Source organism: Cetorhinus maximus, unplaced genomic scaffold, assembly GCF_964194155.1.
Source record: "Cetorhinus maximus unplaced genomic scaffold, sCetMax3.hap1.1 HAP1_SCAFFOLD_3740, whole genome shotgun sequence".
Taxonomy (NCBI): domain Eukaryota; kingdom Metazoa; phylum Chordata; class Chondrichthyes; order Lamniformes; family Cetorhinidae; genus Cetorhinus; species Cetorhinus maximus.
This window is the reverse complement of record NW_027599646.1, coordinates 1-20000: the sequence shown is the minus strand read 5'-3', so window position 1 is coordinate 20000 and position 20000 is coordinate 1. Positions and strand designations below refer to the sequence as shown.

The window sequence follows — 20000 nt, the reverse complement described above, 5'->3', positions numbered from 1 at the left end:
GGGTGGACATCGCCGTGCAGGGCGACCCGTGAGCAGCGGTCTTTGGGGGTGAGAGGCAGAGTAGGTGTTGGTGTGCGACTGTGTCCCGCAAGAGCTGAGGACCTCCAGGAGGGCAAGTGACAAAGGGTGAGATTGGGGGGGCAGTGGAGGGAGGCTGGAATCGAGGTGTCCGGGTGCAGAGCTGGAGGAGAAGAGGGGCCCTGGAATAATCTTCCTTCACTTTCCCTCGGTGAGCAACCCCACGATATATCCTCCGCCTGTTCCCCTCAGTTAAGTCTCTGCTCCAAGTGTGGCTGGTGTACAACACACCAGCGGCTAAGCTGACCCCAGGAGACAGAGCGAGTGGGATTGAAGGACGTGTGGTGGCTGCATAACCTTGTCCAGTGTCTTACGGACGGTGAAAAGCCCAAAGCTGAGCTCTGGCATTGTACAGGAGGAGGCCATTCAGCCCCTTTCTCGAGCCTGTTACACAGGAACAGGAGGAGGCCATTCAGCCCCTTTCTCGAGCCTGTTACACAGGAACAGGAGGAGGCCATTCAGCCCCTCTCGAGCCTGTTACACAGGGACAGGAGGAGGCCATTCAGCCCCTTTCTTGAGCCTGTAACACAGGAACTGGAGGAGGCCATTCAGCCCCTTTCTCGAGCCTGTTACAAAGGAACAGGCCATTCAGCCCCTCTCGAGCCTGTTACACAGGAACAGGAGGAGGCCATTCAGCCCCTCTCGAGCCTGTTACACAGGAACAGGGGGAGGCCCATTCAGCCCCCTCTCCTCGAGCCTGTTACACAGGAACAGGAGGAGGCCATTCAGCCCCTTTCTCAAGCCTGTTACACAGGAACAGGAGGAGGCCATTCAGCCCCTTTCTCGAGCCTGTTACACAGGAACAGGAGGAGGCCATTCAGCCCCTCTCCAGACTGTTACACAGGAACAGGAGGAGGCCATTCAGCCCCTCTCGAGCCTGTTACACAGGAACCGGAGGAGGCCATTCAGCCCCTTTCTCGAGCCTGTTACACAGGAACAGGCCATTCAGCCCCTTTCTCGAGCCTGTTGCACAGGAACAGGAGGAGGCCCATTCAGCCCATCTCTAGAGACTGTTACACAGGAACAGGAGGAGGCCATTCAGCCCCTTTCTCGAGCCTGTTACACAGGAACAGGAGGAGGCCATTCAGCCCCTTTCTCGAGCCTATTACACAGGAACAGGAGGAGGCCCATTCAGCCCCTTTCTCGAGCCTGTTACACAGGAACAGGGGGAGGCCCATTCAGCCCCCTCTCCTCGAGCCTGTTACACAGGAACAGGAGGAGGCCATTCAGCCCCTTTCTCGAGCCTGTTACACAGGAACAGGAGGAGGCCCAATCTGCCCATTGCACCTGTCCCAGCAGGTGAAAGGTTGTCCGAAATGAGGGGAACCAAAATTGGGTGGGGTGATGGTGTTGGGATTGGACGAATGACTCTCCACAGTGAAGGATGGGGGAGGGATCATTTCTTTTTTGATGGTATAACCCCTTTAACGTGACTTGCATGGCCTGGGTCCCCTCATTGTTGGTGTGTATTTTTCTTTGTGGCCTAGAGGCTGGTAGCGATGAATATGCCCCTGAACAGTGATGGGACCGTGTCCTACAATGCAACGCTCTTTGCCCTGGTCAGGACCGCACTCAAGATTAAGACAGAGGGTAGGACATGGCATTGAATTCCCGCATCCGCCCGGACCTATCCCAGTAACCTCCTCCAGCCCCTACACCCCTCCCTATCTCTGTAACCTCCTCCAGCCCCTACAACCCTCCCTATCTCTGTAACCTCCTCCAGCCCCTACACCCCTCCCTATCTCTAACCTCCTCCAGCCCCTACACCCCTCCCTATCTCTGTAACCTCCTCCAGCCCCTACAACCCTCCCTATCTCTGTAACCTCCTCCAGCACCTACAACCCTCCCTATCTCTGTAACCTCCTCCAGCCCCTACAACCCTCCCTATCTCTGTAACCTCCTCCACCCCCTACAACCCTCCCTATCTCTGTAACCTCCTCCACCCCCTACAACCCTCCCTATCTCTGTAACCTCCTCCAGTCCCTACACCCCTCCCTATCTCTGTAACCTCCTCCAGCCCTACAACCCTCCCTATCTCTGTAACCTCCTCCAGCACCTACACCCCTCCCTATCTCTGTAACCTCCTCCAGCCCCTACAACCCTCCCTATCTCTGTAACCTCCTCCAGCCCCTCCAACCCTCCCTATCTCTGTAACCTCCTCCAGCCCACTACAACCCTCCCTATCTCTGTAACCTCCTCCAGCCCCTACACCCCTCCCTATCTCTGTAACCTCCTCCAGCCCCTACACCCCTCCCTATCTCTGTAACCTCCTCCATCCACTACACCCCTCCCTATCTCTGTGACCTCCTCCAGCCCCTACACCCCTCCCTATCTCTGTAACCTCCTACAACCCTCCGAGATCTCTGCGCTCCTCCAATTCCGGCCTCTCGAGCATCCCCCGATTCCCATCGCTCCGCCATTGGCGGCCGTGCCTTCAGCTGCCTGGGGGGCCCTGAGCTCTGGAATTCCCTCCCTAAACCTCTCCGACCCCCTCATTCTCGCTTTCTCTCCATCTCTCTTCTCCTTAAAAATGACCTCTTTGACCGAGCTTTTGGTCACCTGCACCGAATATCTCCCTCTGTGGTTCGGGGTCAGACTCTGTCTGATTTACACTCCTGTGAAGCACCTTTATAAATGTGTGGGGTTGTAGGTTTCATTGGTTTTGGTTGAGGGGTAAATATTGGTCCCAGGATATTGGGGAGAATTCCCCCCACCACCATCGCCTGCACCTATCATCTTCCAAATGCAGCTGTGGGATCATTTACTTCCACCTGAGAGGGTTTAACATCACACCTCCAATGACAGCACCTCCGACAGTGCGGTGCTCCCTCAGCACTGACCCTCCCACAGTGCGGCGCTCCCTCAGTGTTGACCCTCCGACAGTGCGGCGCTCCCTCAGTACTGACCCTCCGACAGCGCGGCGCTCCCTCAGTGTTGACCCTCCGACAGTGTGGTGCTCCCTCAGCACTGACCCTCCGACAGTGTGGCGCTCCCTCAGCACTGACCCTCCGACAGTGCGGCCCTCCCTCAGCACTGACCCTCCGACAGTGTGGCACTCCCTCAGCGCTGACCCTCCGACAGTGTGGCACTCCCTCAGCACTGACCCTCCGATAGCGCGGAGCTCCCTCAGTACTAACACTCCGAAAGTGCGTCGCTGCCTCAGCACTGACCCTCCGACAGTGCGGCGCTCCCTCAGCACTGACCCTCCGACAGTGCGGCACTCCCTCAGCACTGACCTTCCCACAGTGCGGCACTCCCTCAGCACTGACCCTCCGACAGTGCAGCGCTCCCTCAGCACTGACCCTCCGACAATGCGGCACCCCCTCAGCACTGACCCTCCGAAAGTGCGGCGCTCCCTCAGCACTGACCCTCCCACAGTGCGGCGCTCCCTCAGCACTGACCCTCCGACAGTGCGGCACTCCCTCAGTACTGACCCGCCGACAGTGCGGCGCTCCCTCAGCACCGACCCTCCGACAGTACGGCGCTCCCTCAGCACTGACCCTCCCACAGTGCGGCGCTCCCTCAGCACCGACCCTCCGACAGTGCGGCGCTCCCTCAGCACTGACCCTCCGACAGTGCGGCGCTCCCTCAGCACTGACCCTCCGACAGTGCGGTACTCCCTCAGTACTGACCCGCCAACAGTGCGGCGCTCCCTCAGCACCGACCCTCCGACAGTGCGGCGCTCCCTCAGCACTGACCCTCCCACAGTGCGGCGCTCCCTCAGCACCGACCCTCCGACAGTGCAGCGCTCCCTCAGTTGATGGTGGCGAGGGTCAGTGATGTTGGGAGTGAAGATTGGGGCGGTGAATTTTGGAATTGAAGAGTGATTCTTCCTCCACGCTAAAGGATGTTGTGATTTTATTCTCGACTTGTATAACTTAGCGTGATGCTGTTCCCTGTGTCGTAGGTAACCTGGAACAAGCCAATATGGAGCTGAGGGCTATCATCAAGAGAATATGGAAACGCACCAAACCCAAAATCCTGGATGAGATTATTCCCCCTCCTGAAGGTTAGTGATCACCGCGGAGAGACTATCGCCAACACTGACCCAGTCACCCTATCGGAGACCCCTTTTATAGAGTCTCCCCCTCAGAGACCCCTTTTATAAAGAGAGTCTCCCCATCAGAGACCCCTTTTATCGAGAGAGTCTCCTCATCAGAGACCCCTTTTATAGAGAGAGTTTCCTCATCAGAGACCCCTTTTATAGAGAGAGAGACTCCATCAGAGACCCATTTTATAGAGAGAGTCTCCCAATCAGAGACCCCTTTTATAGAGAGAGTCTTCTCATCAGAGACCCCTTTTATAGAGTCTCCCCATCAGAGACCCCTTTTATAGAGAGAGTCTCCCCATCGGAGACCCCTTTTATAGAGAGAGTCTCCCCATCGGAGACCCCTTTTATAGAGAGAGTCTCCCCATCAGAGACCCCTTTTATAAAGAGAGTCTCCCCATCAGAGACCCCTTTTATAGAGAGAGAGTCTCCCCATTGGAGACACCTTTTATAGAGAGAGTCTCCCCATCAGAGACACCTTTTATAGAGAGAGTCTCCCCATCGGAGACCCCTATTATAGAGAGAGAGTCTCCCCAGCGGAGACCCCTTTTATAGAGAGAGTCACCCCATGAGGGACCCCTTTTATAGAGAGACTCTCCCCATCAGAGACCCCTTTTCTAGAGAGAGTCTCCCCATCAGAGACCCCTATTATAGAGAGAGAGTCTCCCCATCAGAGACCCCTTTTATAGAGAGAGTCTTCCCATCGGAGACACCTTTTATAGAGAGAGTCTCCCCATCGGAGACACCTTTTATAGAGAGAGTCTCCCCATCGGAGACCCCTTTTATAGAGAGAGTCTCCCCATCAGAGACCCCTTTTATAGAGAGAGAGTCTCCCCATTGGAGACCCCTTTTATAGAGAGAGTCTCCCCATCAGAGACCCCTTTTATAGACAGAGCGTCTCCCCATCGGAGACCCCTTTTATAGAGAGAGTCTCCCCATCGGAGACCCCTTTTATAGAGAGAGTCTCCCCATCAGACGGAGTTCCAGGATTTTGTCCGTGTGGTGTAGATACACCCACCGTGCTGTTAGGGAGGGAGTCCCAGGATTTTGACCCAGCGACAGTGAAGGAACGGCCGATATATTTCCAAGTCGGGATGGTGAGTGGCTCGGAGGGGAACTTGCAGGTGGTGGGTGTTCCCCATGTGTCTGCTGCCCTTGTCCTTCTAGGTGGTAGAGGTGGTGGGTTTGGGCGGCGCTGTCGAAGGAGCCTTGGCGAGTTGCTGCAGTGCATCTTGTAGATGGTACACACACACTGCTGCCCCTGTGCGTCGGGGGTGGAGGGAGTGAATGTTTGTGGATGGGGTGCTGATCGAGCGGGGGCTGCTTTGTCCTGGACGGTGTCGAGCTTCTTGAGTGTTGTGGGAGCTGCAACTCATCCAGGCAAGTGGGGAGTATCCCATCACACTCCTGACTTGTGCCTTGTAGATGGTGGACAGGCTTTGGGGAGTCAGGAGGTGAGTTACTCTCCGCAGGATTCCCAGCCTCTGACCTGCTCTTGTAGCCACAGTATTTATATGGCTGGGTCCAGTTCAGTTTCTGGTCAATGGGATGGGATACCCACAAGCCCCTAGGACACCCCTCAAGAAATTCCCAGTTAGGGATTGCACTGAAATTTCCCGGGAACTTCAAACTTCCTCTGGGAAGATCGCCCCACACTGGGAACTGCCCGAAAATGCGATTTTGACTGCAAACTCTGGATGGTTCCGACTCAGTGACAGCAATAGTTACCCGGGAAATGTTAGGAGAATTGAAGCCACTTGTAGCTTCTGGGTAACTATAGCACTGACCCACCCCTTCCCCCATCCCCCCCTACCATCCCCCCCAGGCCCTCCTCCCGACCCACCCCCATCCCAGCCTGACCGCCCACCCCTAGGCACGACCCAACACACACCCCCTCCCCGCCCCCGTCAACATCAGGCCCAACCCCCAACCCCCTCACCACGCACTGCACCCACCACCCACCCCGCCAGTGCCCCGGCCATCCCCGACTCCTACCCGCCCACCTCATGCGCTTACCACCTTGCCTGGTTTCTCAGCAGCTGAACGAACCTGCTTAATATGGCAGCTTGTGTTGTGAAAGACAGCTGGGTGGGGGGTGGTAGAGGCTTGCTTTACCTCCGACTTAGCTGCCCTCAACTGTTGGAATCAGGAGCCCGCTGCTGCGCCCGTGTGCGGGATCTCGCCCAGCCTGAGGCGGAGGGTTGGGTAAGAGAGCCGTGGCTGGATTTGCAGATGAGTAACCTCGAGCAGAGTGACAATCCGATTCAGTTGCCGCTCCGGCGGAAGTCACAGGCCGGTATCTCTTTGTATCCTCCTCACAGCTTCCTTTCCCACCGAGTCTGGTGCGATCAAAACACTTACGCCCCTTACTCTCTGCCCCTTTGTCGAGTGGTTCATATAGACCTTGTAAATGGCTGAGGGCCCAGCACTGACCCTCGTGGCACTCCACCAGTCACAGCCCGCCAATGTGCAAATGACCCACTTCTGTCCCTCCTGTCCATTCTCTGTCCACTAGCGAATCCGCTGACCTTGCTTCTGTATTAACCCCAATCCCATCAGCTCTACTCATTTGTGAGAATCACTCGTTTGACCTCTTGTCAAATGCGTTTTGAAAATACAGATATACGACATCTACCTGTTCCCCACATCGATCCTCCTACTTTCATCCTCGACACGGTCCAACAGATTTGCCCAAAAAAGGGAGTCACGGTACTTCCTTCCCAATGCAATGGTGCTGTTCTAGAATCATCTGCTCAGTATGTCTCTCCCTCACTGTCTGTACTGTGCTGTCTTTCTGTCTACCTCTCTCTCTGTCCCTCTCTCATTCTCTCTCTTTTTGTCTGATTCTCTTTCCCTGTCTGTGTCCGTCTCTCCCTTTGTCTCTCTGTTTCTCTTTCTCTCTCTCCCCCCTCTCTCTCTCTCCCCCTCTCTCTCTCTCCCCCTCTCTCCTCCCTCTTCCCTTCCCTCTCTCCCTCCTCTCCCCTTCTCTCTCTCCCCTTCTCTCTCCCCCCTTCTCTCTCTCCCTCCTCTCTCTCTCTCCCCCCTCTCTCCCCTCTCCCCTTCCCTCTCTCCCTCCTCTCCCCTTCCCTCTCTCCCTCCTCTCCCCTTCCCTCTCTCCCTCCTCTCCCCTTCCTTCTCTCCGTCCTCTCCCCTTCCCTCTGTCCCTCCTCTCCCCTTCTCTCTCTCCCCTTCTCTCTCCCCCTTCTCTCTCTCCCCTTCTCTCTCCCCCTTCTCTCTCCCCACTTCTCTCTCTCCCCTTCTCTCTACACCTCTCTCTCCCCTTCTCTCTACACCTCTCTCTACACCTCTCTTCTTCCCTCTCTCCCTCCCTCTCTTCTTCCCTCTCTCCCTCCCTCCCTCCCTAACTCTCTCTCTCTCTCTTCCCCTCTCTCTCCCTCTCTCTCTGTCTTTCCTTCTCTCTCTCTCTCTCTCTATCTCCCTCTCTCTCTTTCTTTCTCTCTCTCTCTTTCTCTCCATCTCATTCTCTCTCTCTCTCTTTCTTTCTCTCTCTCTCTCTTTCTCTCCATCTCCCTCTCTCACTGTCTCTGTTTCTTTCTCTCTCTCTCTCTTTCTCTCTCTTTCTTTCTCTCTCTCTCTTTCTCTCCATCTCCCTCGCTCTCTCTCTCTCTCTCTCGTTCTCTCTCTTTCTCTCCCTCTCTCTCTGTCACGCTCTCTCTCTCTCCCTCTCTCTCTTACTCTCTCCCTCTCTCTCACCTCAACCTACAGACGAGGAGGTGACGGTCGGGAAGTTTTATGCCACCTTCCTGATCCAGGATTACTTCCGGAAGTTTCGGAAACGGAAGGAGAAGGGCCTGTTTGGAGAGACAGACCCCTGCAACTCGACCACGCTACAGGTGAGGCCGCAGGCTGGGTCAGCGCTCCGCAAATTCCCGGGAGTCGGAGCCCGTCCAGGGATCCCTATGTCTGAGGGATCCGCCTATCAGAGCATGACTTGGGGGGGAGAGGGTTGGATGCTCAGTCAGTGCTGAGGGAGCGCCGCACTGTCGGAGGGTCAGTGCTGAGGGAGTGCCGCACTGTCGGAGGGTCAGTGCTGAGGGAGCGCCGCACTGTCGGAGTGTCAGTGCTGAGGGAGCGCCGCACTGTCGGAGGGTCAGCGCCGAGGGAGCGCCGCACTGTCGGAGGGTCAGTGCCGAGGGAGCGCCGCACTGTTGGAGGGTCAGTGCCGAGGGAGCACCGCACTGTCGGAGGGTCAGCGCTGAGGGAGCGCCGCACTGTCGGAGGGTCAGTGCTGAGGGAGCGCCGCGCTGTCGGAGGGTCAGCGCTGAGGGAGCGCCGCACTGTCGGAGGGTCAGCGCTGAGGGAGCGCCGCACTGTCGGAGGGTCAGCGCTGAGGGAGCGCCGCACTGTCGGAGGGTCAGTGCTGAGGGAGCGCCACACTGTCAGAGGGTCGGCGCTGAGGGAGCGCCGCACTGTCGGAGGGTCAGTACTGAGGGAGTGCCGCACTGTCGGAGGGTCAGCGCTGAGGGAGCGCCGCACTGTCGGTGGGTCAGCGCTGAGGGAGCGCCGCACTGTCGGAGAGTCAGTGCTGAGGGAGCGCCGCACTGTCGGTGGGTCAGCGCTGAGGGAGCGCCGCACTGTCAGAGGGTCAGTGCTGAGGGAGCGCCGCACTGTCGGTGGGTCAGTACTGGGTGAGCTCCGAACTGTCGGTGGGTCAGTACTGGGTGAGCTCCGAACTGTCGGGGGGTCAGTACTGAGGGAGTGCCGCATTATTGGAGGATCAGGACTGAGGGAGCGCCGCACTGTCGGACAGTCAGTACTGAGGGAGCGCCGCACTGTCGTAGGGACAATGCTGAGGTAGCACCGCAGTGTGGGAGGGTCAGAGCAGAGGGAGGGATGCGTTGTCGGAGGGTCGGTGCCGAGGGAGCGCCGCAGTGATGTACACAGGAAGGAGAGGGGTCCTGCTGAAGAGATCGGGAGGTGATGCAGGTGAGCTGGATTGTAAAGGGTCTATCGCTGATCGATCCGCTGACCTATTGCTGTCGTCTTCCACATCAGGCAGGCCTGCGGACTCTTCAGGATGTCGGGCCAGAAATAAGGCGCGCCATCTCGTGTGACCTTCTCGAAGACCCGGAGGACGAGGGAGAGATGGGCGATGAAGATTCCTACCCCGGTCAGTTAGTCACCCTTCATTGTTCATTGAGAAAGGTCTTTACCCGGAGAGCGGGGAGAATGTGGAACTCGCTCCCACAGGGAGGGGGTGGAGGTGAATCGTGTCGATGTGTCTGGGGACGGTGTAGAGGGAGCTTTACTCTGTATCTAACCCCGTGCTGTACCTGTCCTGGGAGTGTTTGATGGGGACGGTGTAGAGGGAGCTTTACTCTGTATCTAACCCCGTGCTGTACCTGTCCTGGGAGTGTTTGATGGGGATGGTGTAGAGGGAGCTTTACTCTGTATCTAACCCCGTGCTGTACCTGTCCTGGGAGTGTTTGATGGGGACGGTGTAGAGGGAGCTTTACTCTGTATCTAACCCCGTGCTGTACCTGTCCTGGGAGTGTTTGATGGGGACGGTGTAGAGGGAGCTTTACTCTGTATCTAACCCCGTGCTGTACCTGTCCTGGGAGTGTTTGACGGGGACGGTGTAGAGGGAGCTTTACTCTGCATCTAACCCCGTGCTGTACCTGTCCTGGGAGTGTTTGATGGGGACGGTGTAGAGGGAGCTTTACTCTGTATCTAACCCCGTGCTGTACCTGTCCTGGGAGTGTTTGACGGGGACGGTGTAGAGGGAGCTTTACTCTGTATCTAACCCCGTGCCGTACCTGTCCTGAGAGTGTTTGATGGGGACGGTGTAGAGGGAGCTTTACTCTGTATCTAACCCCGTGCTGTACCTGTCCTGGGAGTGTTTGATGGGGACGGTGTAGAGGGAGCTTTACTCTGTATCTAACCCCGTGCTGTACCTGTCCTGGGAGTGTTTGATGGGGACGGTGTAGAGGGAGCTTTACTCTGTATCTAACCCTGTGCTGTACCTGTCCTGGGAGTGTTTGATGGGGACGGTGTAGAGGGAGCTTTACTCTGTATCTAACCCCGTGCTGTACCTGTCCTGGGAGTGTTTGATGGGGACAGTGTAGAGGGAGCTTTACTCTGTATCCAACCCCGTGCTGTACCTGTCCTGGGAGTGTTTGATGGGGGACGGTGTAGAGGGAGCTTTACTCTGTATCTAATCCCGTGCTGTACCTGTCCTGGGTGTGTTTGATGGGGACAGTGTAGAGGGAGCTTTACTCTGTATCCAACCCCGTGCTGTACCTGTCCTGGGAGTGTTTGATGGGGGACGGTGTAGAGGGAGCTTTACTCTGTATCTAACCCCGTGCTGTACCTGTCCTGGGAGTGTTTGATGGGGACAGTGTAGAGGGAGCTTTACTCTGTATCTAACCCCGTGCTGTACCTGTCCTGGGAGTGTTTGATGGGGGACGGTGTAGAGGGAGCTTTACTCTGTATCTAACCCCGTGCTGTACCTGTCCTGGGAGTGTTTGATGGGGGACGGTGTAGAGGGAGCTTTACTCTGTATCTAACCCCGTGCTGTACCTGTCCTGGGAGTGTTTGATGTCCGTGTGTCCTCTCTCCTGCAGACTATGGAGAGACGTGCCTCTAAGTCCTCCTTGCGCTCTGTTACCATCCTGATTGGCAACGACGCCTCTCAGGATTCGAGTGGCAAGCGGATGGCGAATGGGTCAGCTGTCCGCGGGCAGAGCTCGAGGGATGGGAGCCAGGAAGACACCTCTGAGACTCAGCCGAATAGTCCAGAACGGGTGCCCAGCAATGCCAGGTAACTGTCTACATTCCGAGCGAGTGCTCCATTTCCCAACCCCTTTCCACTGCTTCCCCTGTGAAGCCTGAACTCGGGGTGCTGTTCGACTATGAGAGGCGCCAGGATTCAGGAATACGGGGAGAAGGTGGGGATTGAGGGATACGGGGAGAAGGTGGGGATTGAGGGATACGGGGAGAAGGTGGGGATTGAGGGATACGGGGAGAAGGTGGGGATTGAGGGATACGGGGAGAAGGTGGGGATTGAGGGATACGGGGAGAAGGTGGGGATTGAGGGATACGGGGAGAAGGTGGGTGTGTTTGAGGGACACTGTTCCTAATAATTTATGTTTTCCAATGGGATAGGAGAGATTCAAAGAGTGAAGTGCATCCACCAGCCATTCGGAAAGAGGATCCAGTGTCGGGTGGGGAATACATTGAGGATTGTCTGTCTGGAGAACAGGGATACTACAGCAGGGATGAGGACAATGATAGTGTGACCTCCAGAGACAGGTAAGGATGGATACGTCACTGAAATAGGGGCAGATTTATCCAGAGAGGATCCTTTACTCATGCAGCGCTCCCTCAGCACTGACCCTCCAACAGTGCGGCGCTCCCTCAGCACTGACCCTCCAACAGTGAGGCGCTCCCTCAGCACTGACCCTCCAACAGTGAGGCGCTCCCTCAGCACTGACCCTCCGACAGTGAGGCGCTCCCTCAGCACTGACCCTCTGACAGTGCGGCACTCCCTCAGCACTGACCCTCCGACAGTGAGGCGCTCCCTCAGCACTGACCTTCCCACAGTGCGGCGCTCCCTCAGCACTGACCCTCCAACAGTGAGGCGCTCCCTCAGCACTGACCCTCTGACAGTGCGGCACTCCCTCAGCACTGACCCTCCGACAGTGAGGCGCTCCCTCAGCACCGACCCTCCGACAGTGCGGTGCTCCCTCAGTACCGACCCTCCGACAGTGCGGTGCTCCCTCAGCACCGACCCTCCGACGGTGCGGCACACCCTCAGCGTGGACCCTCCGACAGTGCGGCGCTCCCTCAGCGCTGACCCTCCGACAGTGCGGCGCTCCCTCAGCACTGACCCTCCGAAAGTGCGACGCTTCCTCAGCACTGACCCTCCCACAGTGCGGCGCTCCCTCAGCACTGACCCTCCGACAGTGAGGCGCTCCCTCAGCACTGACCCTCCAACAGTGAGGCGCTCCCTCAGCACTGACCCTCCGACAGTGCGGCACTCCCTCAGCACTGACCCTCCGACAGTGCGGCACTCCCTCAGCACTGACCCTCCGACAGTGCGGCACTCCCTCAGCACTGACCCTCCGACAGTGCGGCGCTCCCTCAGTACTGAACCTCCGACAGTGCGGCGCTCCCTCAGCACTGACCCTCCGACAGTGCGACGCTCCCTCAGCACTGACCCTCTGACAGTGCGGCACTCCCTCAGCACTGACCCTCCGACAGTGCGACGCTCCCTCAGCACTGACCCTCTGACAGTGCGGCGCTCCCTCAGCACCGACCCTCCGACAGTGCGGCGCTCCCTCGGCACTGACCCTCCCACAGTGCGGCGCTCCCTCAGCACTGACCCTCATGTGCCTTCCCCTAGGTTTCATTAACCTCGGATGGTGCATTAGCTGCTGCTGCGGAGATGGGGACAGGAGCAAATCGAGGCTTGCGTCAGAGGTCAGAATTGGCTTTGTGCAGAAATGTTGGATATTTGTTGGCACTGGAGGAGGTTACAGAGATAGGGAGGGCTATAGGGGCTGGAGGTTACAGAGATAGGGAGGGCTATAGGGGCTGGAGGTTACAGAGATAGGGAGGGCTATAGGGGCTGGAGGTTACAGAGATAGGGAGGGCTATAGGGGCTGGAGGTTACAGAGATAGGGAGGGCTATAGGGGCTGGAGGAGGTTACAGAGATAGGGAGGGCTATAGGGGCTGGAGGTTACAGAGATAGGGAGGGCTATAGGGGCTGGAGGTTACAGAGATAGGGAGGGCTATAGGGGCTGGAGGTTACAGAGATAGGGAGGGCTATAGGGGCTGGAGGAGGTTACAGAGATAGGGAGGGCTATAGGGGCTGGAGGAGGTTACAGAGATAGGGAGGGCTATAGGGGCTGGAGGAGGTTACAGAGATAGGGAGGGCTATAGGGGCTGGAGGAGGTTACAGAGATAGGGAGGGCTATAGGGGCTGGAGGTTACAGAGATAGGGAGGGCTATAGGGGCTGGAGGTTACAGAGATAGGGAGGGCTATAGGGGCTGGAGGAGGTTACAGAGATAGGGAGGGCTATAGGGGCTGGAGGTTACAGAGATAGGGAGGGCTATAGGGGCTGGAGGTTACAGAGATAGGGAGGGCTATAGGGGCTGGAGGTTACAGAGATAGGGAGGGCTATAGGGGCTGGAGGAGGTTACAGAGATAGGGAGGGCTATAGGGGCTGGAGGTTACAGAGATAGGGAGGGCTATAGGGGCTGGAGGAGGTTACAGAGATAGGGAGGGCTATAGGGGCTGGAGGTTACAGAGATAGGGAGGGCTATAGGGGCTGGAGGAGGTTACAGAGATAGGGAGGGCTATAGGGGCTGGAGGAGGTTACAGAGATAGGGAGGGCTATAGGGGCTGGAGGTTACAGAGATAGGGAGGGCTATAGGGGCTGGAGGTTACAGAGATAGGGAGGGCTATAGGGGCTGGAGGTTACAGAGATGATGTGCTGTCAGTTTTGGTGGTTTCCTGGGAAGCTGGTTTGGATTCTCAGCCGCTGTGTTTTCCAGGCAGTCCGAGGGCGGTGAGCCTGAGGGATTTCGGGGTGTTTACAACAATACACCCACTTCCAAACCTTACAGCCATCGTGACAATGAGATCCCGGTTCACTCTGAGGCCAGACGTTCACCCCGGAGACGTCTACTTCCTCCAACACCACCAGGTAGGAGTGTCCGACTAGCACACTGATCCCACTGCCCCACTCTCCCACTCTCTCCCCATATCCCTGTATCAATCCCAAACTGATCCCACTGCCCCGCTCTCTCCCCATATCCCTGTATCAATCCCAAACTGATCCCACTGCCCCACTCTCCCACTCTCTCCCCATATCCCTGTATCAATCCCAAACTAATCCCACTGCCCCGCTCTCTCCCCATAGCCCTGTATCAATCCCCAAACTAATCCCACTGCCCCACTCTCTCCCCATAGCCCTGTATCAATCCCAAACTAATCCCACTGCCCCGCTCTCTCCCCATAGTCCTGTATCAATCCCCAAACTAATCCCACTGTCCCGCTCTCTCCCCATAGCCCTGTATCAATCCCCAAACTAATCCCACTGCCCCGCTCTCTCCCCATAGCCCTGTATCAATCCCCAAACTAATCCCACTGCCCCGCTCTCTCCCCATAGCCCTGTATCAATCCCCAAACTAATCCCACTGCCCCTCTCTCTCCCCATAGCCCTGTATCAATCCCAAACTAATCCCACTGTCCCGCTCTCTCCCCATAGCCCTGTATCAATCCCCAAACTAATCCCACTGTCCCGCTCTCTCCCCATAGCCCTGTATCAATCCCCAAACTAATCCCACTGCCCCACTCTCTCCCCCTAGCCCTGTATCAATCCCCAAACTAATCCCACTGCCCCACTCTCTCCCCCTAGCCCTGTATCAATCCCCAAACTAATCCCACTGCCCCACTCTCTCCCCATAGCCCTGTATCAATCCCAAACTAATCCCACTGTCCCGCTCTCTCCCCATAGCCCTGTATCAATCCCCAAACTAATCCCACTGCCCCACTCTCTCCCCATAGCCCTGTATCAATCCCAAACTAATCCCACTGCCCCGCTCTCTCCCCATAGCCCTGTATCAATCCCCAAACTAATCCCACTCTCCCACACTCTCCCCATAGCCCTGTATCAATCCCAAACTAATCCCACTGCCCCGCTCTCTCCCCATAGCCCTGTATCAATCCCAAACTAATCCCACTGTCCCGCTCTCTCCCCATAGCCCTGTATCAATCCCAAACTAATCCCACTGCCCTGCTCTCTCCCCATAGCCCTTTATCAATCCCAAACTAATCCCACTGTCCCGCTCTCTCCCCATAGCCCTGTATCAATCCCCAACTAATCCCACTGCCCTGCTCTCTGCCCATAGCCCTGTATCAATCCCAAACTAATCCCACTGCCCCGCTCTCTCCCCATAGCCCTGTATCAATCCCCAAACTAATCCCGCTGCCCCGCTCTCTCCTCATAGCCCTGTATCAATCCCCAAACTAATCCCACTGTCCCGCTCTCTCCCCATAGCCCTGTATCAATCCCCAAACTAATCCCACTGTCCCCGCTCTCTCCCCATAGCCCTGTATCAATCCCCAAACTAATCCCACTGCCCCGCACTCTCCCCATAGCCCTTTTTCAATCCCAAACTAATCCCACTGCCCCGCTCTCTCCCCATAGCCCTGTATCAATCCCAATCTCACCCCACTGCCCCACTCTCTCCCCATAGCCCTGTATCAATCCCCAAACTAATCCCACTGCCCCGCTCTCTCCCCATAGCCCTGTATCAATCCCAAACTAATCCCACTGTCCCGCTCTCTTCCCATAGCCCTGTATCAATCCCCAAACTAATCCCACTGCCCCGCTCTCTCCCCATAGCCCTGTATCAATCCCCAAACTAATCCCACTGCCCCGCTCTCTCCCCATAGCCCTGTATCAATCCCAAACTAATCCCACTGCCCCACTCTCTCCCCATAGCCCTGTATCAATCCCCAAACTAATCCCACTGCCCCGCTCTCTCCCCATAGCCCTGTATCAATCCCCAAACTAATCCCACTGCCCCGCTCTCTCCCCATAGCCCTTTTTCAATCCCAAACTAATCCCACTGCCCCGCTCTCTCCCCATAGCCCTTTATCAATTCCAAACTAATCCCACTGCCCTGCTCTCTCCCCATAGCCCTGTATCAATCCCAAACTAATCCCACTGCCCCGCTCCCTCCCCATAGCCCTGTATCAATCCCAAACTAATCCCACTGCCCCACTCTCTCCCCATAGCCCTGTATCAATCCCCAAACTAATCCCACTGCCCCGCTCTCTCCCCATAGCCCTTTATCAATTCCAAACTAATCCCACTGCCCCACTCTCTCCCCATAGCCCTGTATCAATCCCAAACTAATCCCACTGCCCCGCTCTCTCCGAATAGCCCTGTATCAATCCCCAAACTAATCCCACTGCCCCGCTCTCTCCCCATAGCCCTTTATCAATTCCAAACTAATCCCACTGCCCCACTCTCTCCCCATAGCCCTGTATCAATCCCCAAACTAATCCCACTGCCCCGCTCTCTCCCCATAGCCCTGTATCAATCCCCAAACTAATCCCACTGCCCCGCTCTCTCCCCATAGCCCTGTATCAATCCCAAACTAATCCCACTGCCCCGCTCTCTCCCCATAGCCCTGTATCAATCCCAAACTAATCCCACTGCCCCGCTCTCTCCCCATAGCCCTGTATCAATCCCCAAACTAATCCCACTGCCCCGCTCTCTCCCCATAGCCCAGTATCAATCAAAAACTAATCCCACTGCCCCACTCTCTCCCCATAGCCCTGTATCAATCCCCAAACTAATCCCACTGCCCCACTCTCTCCCCATAGCCCAGTATCAATCAAAAACTAATCCCACTGCCCCACTCTCTCCCCATAGCCCTGTATCAATCCCCAAACTAATCCCACTGCCCCACTCTCTCCCCATAGCCCTGTATCAATCCCCAAACTAATCCCACTGCCCCGCTCTCTCCCCATAGCCCTGTATCAATCCCCAAACTAATCCCACTGCCCCACTCTCTCCCCATAGCCCTGTATCAATCCCCAAACTAATCCCACTGCCCCGCTCTCTCCCCATAGCCCTGTATCACTCCCCAAACTAATCCCACTGCCCCGCTCTCTCCCCATAGACCTGTATCAATCCCCAAACTAATCCCACTGCCCCGCTCTCTCCCCATAGCCCTGTATCAATCCCAAACTAATCCCACTGTCCCGCTCTCTCCCCATAGCCCTGTATCAATCCCCAAACTAATCCCACTGCCCCGCTCTCTCCCCATAGCACTGTATCAATCCCCAAACTAATCCCACTGCCCCACTCTCTCCCCATAGCCCTGTATCGATCCCCAAACTAATCCCACTGCCCCGCTCTCTCCCCATAGCCCTGTATCAATCCCCAAACTAATCCCACTGCCCCGCTCTCTCCCCATAGCCCTGTATCAATCCCCAAACTAATCCCACTGCCCCGCTCTCTCCCCGTAGCCCTGTATCAATCCCCGAACGCATCCCACATTTGAAGTATAAGTTTTCAGTCTGTGCTCTGCGCTCTCTGTGAGATTGTTACTAAGCACGTGCACCCATATATTGTGTTTGTAGGTAACTCCCTCCCTTGTGTCTTACAGGACGCACTCCAAACTTCAGCATCCAGTGCCTGAGCCGACAGGACAGCATTCACGACATCCCCATCCCTGGCACGTACCAGCAATGCAAGCAGCCTCGCCGAGCCCTGCAGCACCAGGTACCGCTGCAGCACTTTAAAGGGCCACAGAATTTTCCTGCAACGCCTGAACCCAGTTTGAAAAACCATTTGCCTGTTGCTTCTGCCCTCCGCTCCCGCCCCTCCCGGTCCCCATTCAGCCTCCCCCTCCTCGAGCCTGTTACACAGGAACAGGAGGAGGCCATTCAGCCCCTCCTCTCGAGCCTGTTACACAGGAATAGGAGGAGGCCATTCAGCCCCTCTCGAGCCTGTTACACAGGAACAGGAGGAGGCCCATTCAGCCCCCTCCTCGAGCCTGTTACACAGGAACAGGAGGAGGTCGTTCAGCCCCTTCTCGAGCCTGTTACACAGGAACAGGAGGAGGCCATTCAGCCCCTCCTCTCGAGCCTGTTACACAGGAACAGGAGGAGGCCCCATTCAGCCCCTCCTAGGCCTGTTACACAGGAACAGGAGGAGGCCCATTCAGCCCCACTCAAGCCTGTTCCTCCCTTCAGCCTGATCACAACTGACCTGTATCTTAACTCCAGCTACCCACCTCGGTTCTGTGACCCTTAATCCCCCTTAACCCAGCAAAAATCCATCAGCCTCGGGTTTGAAATTTCCAATTGAGCCCCCCCACCAACCTTGACATCATTTTGTTGGTGCAGTGGAGGATGCGGAGAGTTCCCACTCCCCTCGGTGTGAGGAAGTGCTTCCTGGCATCACCCCTGAACCGCCTGGCTCTCAGTTTAAGGTTCTGCCCCCCTTGTTCTGGACTCCTCCCCCAGCATTGCCCCCAACCAGAAGAGATAGTTTCTTTCCCTCGACCCTATCGCACTCTTGAATCATCGTAAACCCCTCGATCAGATCCCCCCACTTAATCTGTGATACTCGCGAGAATACAATGTCTGGGAAACTACTAGCAAACCCCCTTCCCCACCAACACCCATCCGCTGAAAAATCCACAGTGAGGGACGAGATTGCGATGCCCCGCTGAGTCAAATAGCCCAGGCGGCGCACGACACCTGGGGGGGGATAGCTCCGAGGTGGGGACGTGGGGAGAGGGTGGGGCGGTAGCACAGGCTCGGGAGCGACGCGACAAGCGGTCACTGAGAGAAGAGAATTGCGTTCAACCGCGACATATCACCCAGTCGAATTGCCCAGGCTGTGCTCGGCTGCCTGAGGGCTTGCCCCTGGGGAGGCCGGGGAGGGTGCCGGTGGGGGCTTGGAGGCAAACCGAAGCCCACGTGGTGAAGGACGAGATTGCATTGAACCACGATGCCCCTCGTAGTCGATTTGCCCAGGGCTATGCTTGACATCTGGGTATCTGCTATCGGGTGTTGGCAGAGGGCGGCGGTGTGGGTTCGGAGCAACCCAACGGGCAGTCAGTGAGGGGTCAAAGATTATGCCCACCTTAGTCGAATTGCCTGAGTGCACCCGATACCAGGGTTGGGAAGGTTGGGGGAGGACGGTGGTGGGTTTGTTCTACAGGATGGGTGCAGTGGAGGGTGGCGGTGAGGGACTGGAGGACATGTCATACCCATTCAGTGAGGTACGAGTTTGCACCCAGCTGCGATGACCCCTTTAGTTGAATTTCCAGGCATCGCTTGATATCTGGGGGGGTTTACTCCAGCGGGGACGGGGGCGGGGGGGGGTGTGGGTGCGCTGTTTTGGGGTGGTGGAGTGGGCTGAGAGGCCGCGTGAGGCCCAGCGAGTGAGGGACGGGATTGCTTTCAGCCGCGATGCCCACCTTAGTCGAATTTCCGGGCATCACTTGAAAGCTGTGGGTTTGGTCTGGCAGGGGGCGGTGGTGAGGGGAGGGGGCGGTGAGGGGACAGGGCTGAAAGACAACACGAGGCCCAGTAAGTGGGGGACGAGATTGCTTTCAACTGTGATGCCCACCTCAGTGGAATTGCCGGGCATCGCTTGTAAGCTGTGGGTTTGCTCTCGCGGGCCGGGGGGGGGGGGGGGGGGGGGGGGTGCGTGGCAGTGTGGGGGCGGGGCTGAGAGATAACTTTCAATCGCGATGCCCACCATAGTTGAATTGCGGGGCATGACTTGAGAGCTGTGGGTTTGCTCAGGCGAAGGGTTGGTGGGGGTGAGGGAGGGGCAGGGGGCAGTGTGGGGACGGGGCTGAGGGACAACACGAGGCCCGGCCAGTGGTGGGGGGGGGGGGAGACGAGATGGCTTTGAACCGCGATGCTCACCTTAGTCGAATTGCCGGGCGGGACTGGGCATCTGAGGGCTTGCCCCAAGTGGTCTGGCGGGGTGGGGTGGGGTGGGGCCGTTCGGGGGGCGATGTGACGAGACTGCCCGGCCGTACGGGGCGCTGACCGCTGTCCTTGCTGCTCTCCCCGGTCTGCAGGCTTACAACGGGGGCAGCTACGACTCCCACAGGAGCACCAGCCGCTCGTCGGCCGGCTCCAGCCAGTCCTGGGCCACCCCGCCGCCCTCGCGGGCCAAGCGCAGCCGCCTCTTCTACGCCCCGCTGATCCTGGTGGAGCCGGACGAAGCCTGGGAGAAGAAGGAGCGCGGACTGAACTCGCTGGGGCGGAGCCGCTGGTATACAGAGGAGCAGGATTCACCGTACCAGACCTACGCCACCGCGACCCTCAGGGTGCCCGGGCAACTCGACCACCATTACAAC

At 57.2% G+C, this 20000-nt stretch overlaps 1 protein-coding gene across 1 annotated transcript; it reads left to right on the top strand.

The window, feature by feature from the left end:
* Window positions 1-1577: 1577 nt before the first annotated feature.
* LOC144678174 (voltage-dependent L-type calcium channel subunit alpha-1D-like) lies at window positions 1578-19970 on the top strand (the record flags this gene model as incomplete). The annotated part of the gene is made up of 9 exons (XM_078538053.1): window positions 1578-1668; window positions 3986-4087; window positions 7853-7980; window positions 9143-9265; window positions 10720-10907; window positions 11252-11398; window positions 13647-13798; window positions 17280-17395; window positions 19719-19970. Coding segments are annotated over exons 1-9 (1299 nt in total), but the record flags the coding sequence as incomplete, so codon positions are not given.
* Window positions 19971-20000: the final 30 nt, after the last annotated feature.